The following is a 7893-nucleotide window of genomic DNA, read 5'->3' on the forward strand; positions in this document are numbered from 1 at the left end:
ATATATTTTATTCAACCATCAACCAACAGAGATAGAAACCTCCACTAACAGCAAGTATAAAGAAACAAAATAACACAGTGGATTAGATTGTAAATGAACGTATTGTACCCCGAATAAGCACCCAGTCCTTTATTAATCCACTCCATATCACATCCCATTTTGAGAGAAATATCTATTTGTCTGAAACCATCCGTGAAGTGTATCTCAGTATGCTTTATTCATTTAAAATACAGCTATTGTTCGATAAATAGTTTATTTCTATGCAATTGCACGACTGAACAGCAAAGTATACGTTTCGAGTAATAAAGGAATTAATACCGTGATTGAACTATTAAACTCGAAGTAAACCCGCGCTTTCTCACACTAAATGATTTCTCTGCATACAGGAGAAATTATGAACGAGTGATTACACTTGATAAATTACCATATTAACAGAAGACAGTAGACATGCTCCAAAAATTCTCCCAACAATCAGTGCCTGAAAGTGCATCGTCGTTTGTAATTTCACTGTTCCTTAGTTTTACCACAACAACTCCCTGGTTTTACTCAACAGAGGTTACACCTGTCGTGATTTGAACCACAACCCATGTTTGAAAGCGCCTTAATTAACCAACCACAATGAACCTTTCCACTGTTCCTTATTTCCTATTAGATACGGTGACCTTTACATCAATCTCCTATGGAAATTGGCCAAGTGACAATATTCAATCTGAATCATTTATTCACGGATCTGGCCAGAGTAATAGGATATTCTCCCCGTCAGAAGACACACACACACACAACGTAAATTGACTTTTATGACATGAGTGATGCAAAGCTACCCCACGGGTAGGCCCTACTTGCTTCATGATATGAGGTGAATGAAGAAGAATCAAAGTGTACTGTGTCCACAGAGGCCTACATAACAACCTAAAACAGCAAAATGTCAAATTCTCTGAAATAAATATTATTCATTGCGTCTATTGAAGAATGAAGTTAGGGATCAAGAATTAATAATAACCACGGCCGCGAGTAACGTTCTCTAAAGCTAGAGAAAAGCCTTTATAGGCATAAAACAGGAGAAATTACTATATAGGAGGCATAATGCTTCCTTAAATCATATTAATTATGCTCATATTTAATCAGCATAACTTACCGACTTCCTAACTGCGAATTAGAGTGTACATTCTCTATAAATCCTCTTTCCGTGAGTCACTATGTACAACCAATCCTCTCTTAGCAACAACTTCTCGCTTACTAAACAACCAAGCAAAAGTTCTCTTTTTCAAGTCATTTTCTTGAGACCCAGTAGGGGGCGGTATTTCGAGCTGTGATACATGAAACGAAAATCTAAGTGGCCGCGAGGAAAGTCAAACCCGAAATGAATACGTACAAAAACAAAATACAAAAGTTTTGATTGGCAGATCAAATATTACGAATACAGTATATGGCGAATTTGATGGATGAAGTCTGTGACATATATAGGGCCTGAAAACGACGGGGGACTCCTGTAAGTATGGGCCACGTCATTTTAAAACCAGGTCAAACTGTATGCCTTTAGTTCTTATCAAATTCACTTGGAGTCTAGTTAGGCATTTATAATAGATCATAATGGCTTCTATTTGATTCCATGGATGTCGCTGATGGTCTATGATGAAGATCATTAGTCTAAGAATGGTCATTGCTGTTTCATGATTGAACAGGGAGGTGCAAAAGTAAACACAGATAAAATAACCCCATATTTTGACCAAGGAATTTTGACCATGCTTTTGACGAAGCATGGAGTTAAAAAGTTAAAGTTGAGGAATTTATAATAAAAGAAATGAAATAATTAAAGATGACAGTTTCAAAAAAATCTACGAAATATTTGGTAATAGACCTATCTTACCATATTTTATTTATCGATGACCATATGAGTATCATGGCCACTTGGCAGACGTTATTTATTCAGCATGTGGCTTGTGAATTGTTCGGATCGTTTGGAGGGTATTTAGGAGAGTATTTATAGTGTCACGTGATAACGAGCGCTTCTCTGATTAGTTGACACCAAAGATCTTATAAACACAAGATAGCGTTCTCCGCGATTTACGTGTGCAAATTCTGTAATAAGGCATGAATGGCGCCCTCTTGCTAAATTGGAAACTTTTGACCTTTGACCGCTATGACCATACCGTACTGTGAACAGCAGAACAGGAACCATCTCAAATCCATGGCAACAGATAGGACGCCCTCTTCCAAAACTGATTACTTTTTCTCTTTGGTATAATAGCGCATGAATGGCGCCCTCTTGCTAAATTGGAAACTTTTTAACCTTGACCGACGCTTCTATTTGTTACGCGTAAATCGCGGAGAACGCTATCTTGTGTTTATAAGATCTTTGGTTGACACTTAGTTGGTAACTTTTTTTGACAAGAGGAAGCGTGTTGAGGAAAATATCATTAAAATTATGCCAGTTATAGAAGAAACAAAGCATTTGGAAGTTGGTAAGGATGATAAACCGATAATAATAAAATAGTGTTACGTTTTGAAAGTTGCCAGTCCATTGGTGTTTTCATTACTGAGAAATGCTAGGCCCCGTTTCGTTGTTGTTCTTAAAATTGCGTTCCTTCCTTCGACGTAGGCCTACGTGGCCACCGGTGATTTTCAAAGGAAGTGATCAGAGGGGCCTTGGAATGGCTTAACAAGATTATATTAAATAGTGTTGTCATGTTGACCGTATAGAACCTCCATGCCTGCACTCTAGCCTAGGGTAGGCTAGGAGTAGGACTTAGTATTACATAGTAGGCCTGCCCTAGGCTAGCCAACTGCCAGGCCCCTACGGTATAGCCTACCCTAGGCCTAGCCTACAGTACAGTAGGCTAGGTAAGTAGGCTTAGACCTACCTGTACTAATAAGGTAGGTAGGAGGCCTACTACAGGTGGGGGCGGGGGTGTCTTTACCTTACATATGATATAGTAGTCCTACTACTGTAGCTTAGGCCTGCATTTATAGGCATCTACCTTTTTACTAACTTCGCCTATAACTGGTTGGGAGGGAAGCTTTGGATATTTTTAATTTCATGGGCAAAGCATGTTTGAGAGGGATCAGTATATTGCTCTAGGCTAGACCTAGTTAATTGTTCATTAGTTAACTGTATACTGAGGGCCTCTAATGAGCACTCTAAAATAGTAGAGATTGTCCTCACAAAGTATTCAAATACTGTATACCAAAATGTGTACATGTGTTTTCATTGACAGATTCCCCACTTCCTCCATTGAAGAAAGGATTGATACGTATCTACAGCAACAGATTCTGTCCTTTTGCTCATAGAACTCGTCTAGTACTTGCAGCCAAGTCCGCAAAGTAATTGTTCATGTTTTTATGATTAAGTTTTGGATGTGTGTATACCTGCCAATTTTGCTGGCATGTGATGCGCGAGACAAAAACAAATAAATTTGTATATGTATTTAGCTATGAAAAAATAACGAGAGCAATCAAACTTCTACTGATTGCATTCGTCGGTCGGTAAAGCTTCGTTAATAAATTTGTATGGCCTGAATTCACATCATGTTTATGAATTTTAGGATATATACAGTTGAATTTGCCTAAGTCGAATCCAAAATGGCATTGAAAAACTGTTCGACTTTGATAAACTTCAACTTACAGATCGTTAATGGAAAACACGACAATTTGGCATGTAAAATAAGATCAACTTGGAAATTATTTGACTTAGGCAAAGTCAACTGAGGCAAGTCTTTTACCGTATGCATATTTAATGATGTGCAATATACTGTAATACTGTACAACATAGGTGTGAGATGTAAAAAGTAGATGCTCATGCATGACACTCCCACTTTATGCGTGAAAGTTGGTAGGTGAAGTGTATGGTGTCTTTGGATTAAATCACGAAAAAGTCATATAAAGTTAAATTATTAAAATTTCTTTGTCATTGCCTCTAAATTTGTTTAACTATTTTATTATTTATACAGTTATGAAATCATCAATATTAATCTTAAGAAAAAACCAAGATGGTACTCAGATAAAAACCCAATGGGAACAACACCTTGCTTGGAGAAAGATGATGCCATAGTCTGGGACTCGACCATCACCTGTGATTACCTGGATGACATCATCAGCGAAAACCCATTGTGGCCTACAGATCCACTTGCAAAGGCTAAAGATCGGATGTTGATAGATTTCTTTGGAAGCAAGGTGAGTTTGACATATTAATTATTTTATAATTAATTTACTGCACGATATGAAATACAACCAATTATTCATTTTTTAACCCCTCTGTTTCAGGTTTCTCCTAATTTTATGAAGCTCACTTTTTACCCTGTGGAAGGTAAAGAGGAATTTCATCAACAGGAGTATGAAAAGTATGTAGGCCAGCTGGAACAGAATCTTTCTGATCGAGGAACTACATTTTTTGCAGGTAGAATCTATAAAACATTTTTAATCAATTGTTTACTATAGCAAAATAACCTCGTAATTGACACTAAGCAATAATTGCTGAAAGGTATATCTATATGGTACTCCACAATCCATTGACCTATATAATTATAAAACAAAAATTCACTTGAGACAAAGCCAAAACAACTTTCAACAATATAAAAAAATACTGCATCACTGTACAGTATCACTGTTAACTACAGAATAATCAAAAGTTTAAACCCTTTTAAAAAAACATACCTTTTGGAAGTACTGTAGGAATAACTCTTCCATTTTGTGTTGTCTAGGAGCCAAGCCTGGTATGGTGGACTATATAATGTGGCCGTGGTTTGAACGATGGGTTCTTCTGGAAGACAGTTTTCCAAAGAATAATTTCCCAAAAGTGAGTAGGATTGTACTTAAGTAATATTGTAAAGTATTGTATTATTTTGAAGAGGAACAAATGTGTATGTAGTTTAAATTCATGATGGCTTGTTGTACCATTATTTTTGAAATAATAGAATTTTATTTTGAGCTTATCTACTGTATGAACCTGTATTATAAACAGGGAGTTGTTTTCTAAATAACAACTCCCTGTTAGAAAGCTGTAGTTGTTATTTTTATAAAAGCTCACCTCCATAATCCTCTGTGTACAAGCTTAACTCTATAATCTTTAGCATACAAACTTCAGGGGTGTGGGTGATAAACAATTGAGGTAGGTAATAACATTAAAAGTGGAACATGGAAAAGTGGATTAATAATTGTGTGTGAGGGTGGGGTCATGAAATTAGCTTTAGACTGGGTGGAAAACTTAAAGGTTGAGTGGCCCTGCCCACACCTCCGCCCACCATAACTACATCCCTGAAGCTTAACTCCATAATTCTTGTAATTCCTTAATAACAAAATTATTTGGATTACATACTAATAACATACTAATTTACAATGTCATAAAAACAGTAAAACAGGGATACTGGGTTATTTTAGGTCACAATGATGGCGTTGATATGGAACACTTTCTTTTGCAGATCTTGACTTGGCGTCAGAATATGATGGCTACTCCTGCAGTGAAGGAAGCAGAGGCGTCATCAGAGATGCATAAGAAATACTTCAAGAATTTCCAGCAAAAAATATTTCAGTATGATTACTAGAATCAGTGAATCCATACCCAAGTACCCCCAGGTACACCTTTTAAGTTTCGCACCTTGGAAACAAAATTACGATCTTGGGCTTGCATCAGTGTTTCAAGAAAGAATGCCCTTGTGAAGTGCTTAGATAGCTGATTTTTTTTTTGCCTATGGGCTCTAAAAGAGAACTAGGTATATGTATGAGATAATCAAATGTTATGGGGACTTAATAAATTAGACAGATGACTAAGTTTTCTAGCTAGCGTTGGCATCCTCTCCACTGTTATAAAGCCTGTACTACATTAACATTGAAATGGTGCCTATATAAAATCTATAATAATAATAAACTTTATTCATTCCACCACCTCTGGTACAAACCCGAAACCAAGAAGGCAATGCCTGTAAGCAGGTCCGGTGCTAACTTATACTGTAAATTAATGCCTTAAATAAACATCTAACGGATACAAACATGGTCCTAAACTCGCCTAACTCTCCTGAGGGGGGTTTTCGAGGAGCTGAGCGTTTTTTGTTATTATAAAAGACCCGAATTCAATACTCGACACAGAGCCAGGTATCGAACCCGGGCCCTGACGTGCAAGAGGCAGGAACCATACCAATTAGCCAAACCCTCAGCTCAGTTTTTGATAGGCATTAAAGGCAAAAATAATAGTTGCATTGGTGAAAAGGGAGGAAAAAGTGAATTTATTATACTGTATAGATACATTTAAAGGGCTTCATGAATGTGCTGAACATAAATCTGAATAGATAGACTTTACACGTAAACCTGAACTCCTTAACATAGATTTACGGGCCACTGATTAATCTCAGATAAGAAAGTATAATATGTACTCCAAGTATTGAAATGTATCTTGTTGGGATTCAATATTTCAACATGATGTCATCATCAGGAATGCTTCCTGATGTAGATCTAAACATTTTGTGTAAGCCCGAGATTAAAGTATTAGAGATTACTGTAATCTTTTTAATTGGTTTACAGTACCTGAATTCCTTAGCTACTTATTACAGTGAAATCTACTTTTTTTTCTTGTTAACCCCTTCCCCTAACAACATATTCAACCCTTCATTTATAATCTCAATTGACTTCCAAGAACAGTACTTGATTTTAAACCACTTCTTCAAACAACCATCATGTTTTTTTTTTACAGTATTGCGTGTGTTTCCTCCAATGCACTCTGTTCCAACAACAAACACCTCGTACAAGTCCCTTCTTTAAGAAGTAAACTTATGGTCAATGTTTGTTTTTTGAGATGAGAGCCTGAGGCTATCAAAAATATATATTTGTATGCTGTCGTTGATGGTGATGATGAACTAATGAAATCAAATCAAAAACATTTAAATAAAACAGTACTACTGTATAAAAAGTGAATACTGATAAAGTTTATATTTTCTTAGGCTCATAATATTGTTAATGTTTTATATATTTTTATAAACTATTTTGTTTAAATTGAATGTGAAGGTACTGTTTAATTTGTGTCTACTGCCCCTCAGGAAGCAGTAGACACTATGGTGTCGCGCAACAGTTGACCATTGTAATTCCGGTGGAGGTCATGTGTATCTTATATGTGGTTAGTAACAGGTCACTGTATTGGACACACGCTCTTGCTGGGAGCCTATTTTTTTAAATGTTACTACAGGTATATCAAAATTGGTGAAGGGAAATAAAAACGTATATGCTGCAAGTAGAGTGCAGCATATATGCAGTACTTAGATATATTAATGATTTTAATAATGCTATTTCTTTTATTTATTCACAGGATAAAGGAAATATGTTTTTGATACTAAAGGTTTTGTATGTACTGTATTGGGTTTTTTGTGTCGTAAGAAAAGGCTCAACAAAACAAAACTGAATCCAGTTGTAAATATGAACATTTTATTCTCAAATATTTACAATTCAAACTGTATAATATCACAAACTTTTAAAATTACATTCAAAACACTAATAAAATGTACACCATTGTCTGTGTATTAATAACAAACTTCATAATCGCAATACAATATAATAAGAAGGTAAGGCGTGACTTTTTTTATCCTTGTTTCGCTTACTTATGTTTTTTAAAGATCATCGGAGGAGGGTGGAATAAAAATAAAATGGAAATTTTGTTTTCTTATTTAGCAAATAGTTTTGCCAAAAACACCAAGATGGAAAAATAAAAATAAAATTTTATTGGTGAATGTAAAATGGGATGGTTAAATGCTTTGAATATATAATTAGGAAGAAATATACATATCTTACCTGTGGAGATTTCAAGGCAGCAGAGGCCGTAATAAAAATGAAGAAAAACTTTTGTTTTTTTTCCTGAAATTTCCATTTTTCGTGGCAGCAGGTGCGCTAATTGGCTAGAAATAAAATTTAAATTTT

At 35.6% G+C, this 7893-nt stretch overlaps 2 protein-coding genes across 5 annotated transcripts in view; one reads left to right on the forward strand and one right to left on the reverse strand.

Annotated features, from left to right (window-relative positions):
* LOC117123067 (carbohydrate sulfotransferase 1-like) overlaps positions 1-1958 on the reverse strand; it is an 8734-nt gene extending 6776 nt beyond the window's left edge. Inside the window, exon 1 of one of the 3 annotated variants that reach the window (XM_033268890.1) lies at positions 1868-1958. The gene's annotated coding sequence lies outside the window, so the exon portion shown is untranslated. Of the gene's footprint in view, positions 1-1132; positions 1263-1867 lie in introns of those variants that run through there. The other 2 variants (XM_033268888.1, XM_033268889.1) reach the window with 2 other exon arrangements.
* Positions 1959-2323: 365 nt separating this feature from the next.
* Positions 2324-7578, forward strand: LOC117123071 (glutathione S-transferase omega-1-like). Of its 2 annotated transcripts, XM_033268897.1 has the most exons (7): positions 2324-2462; positions 3216-3321; positions 3948-4170; positions 4261-4393; positions 4698-4792; positions 5415-5574; positions 5666-7578. In XM_033268897.1, exons 1-6 carry the CDS (start codon positions 2426-2428, stop codon positions 5535-5537), a joined length of 717 nt encoding a protein of 238 aa, XP_033124788.1. In that variant the 5' UTR covers positions 2324-2425; the 3' UTR covers positions 5538-5574; positions 5666-7578. The 2 variants fall into 2 exon arrangements, with proteins under 2 accessions (XP_033124788.1, XP_033124786.1); XM_033268895.1 differs by having other exon boundaries at positions 5415-7578.
* The last annotated feature ends 315 nt before the right edge of the window (positions 7579-7893 follow it).

This window comes from Anneissia japonica, unplaced genomic scaffold (genome assembly GCF_011630105.1).
Source record: "Anneissia japonica isolate Jap-2015-1 unplaced genomic scaffold, ASM1163010v1 scaffold2999_len715162_cov194, whole genome shotgun sequence".
NCBI classification, from domain to species: Eukaryota; Metazoa; Echinodermata; class Crinoidea; order Comatulida; family Comatulidae; genus Anneissia; species Anneissia japonica.

Bases quoted from the DNA above. Each gene is read 5' to 3' on its own strand.
- LOC117123071 (XM_033268895.1), top strand. From the start codon at position 2,426: ATGCCAGTTATAGAAGAAACAAAGCATTTGGAAGTTG. The intron at 3,322-3,947 runs GTAATTGTTCAT...TTATTTATACAG, and splicing joins CTTGCAGCCAAGTCCGCAAA to TTATGAAATCATCAATATTA. The intron at 4,394-4,697 runs GTAGAATCTATA...TGTGTTGTCTAG, and splicing joins AGGAACTACATTTTTTGCAG to GAGCCAAGCCTGGTATGGTG.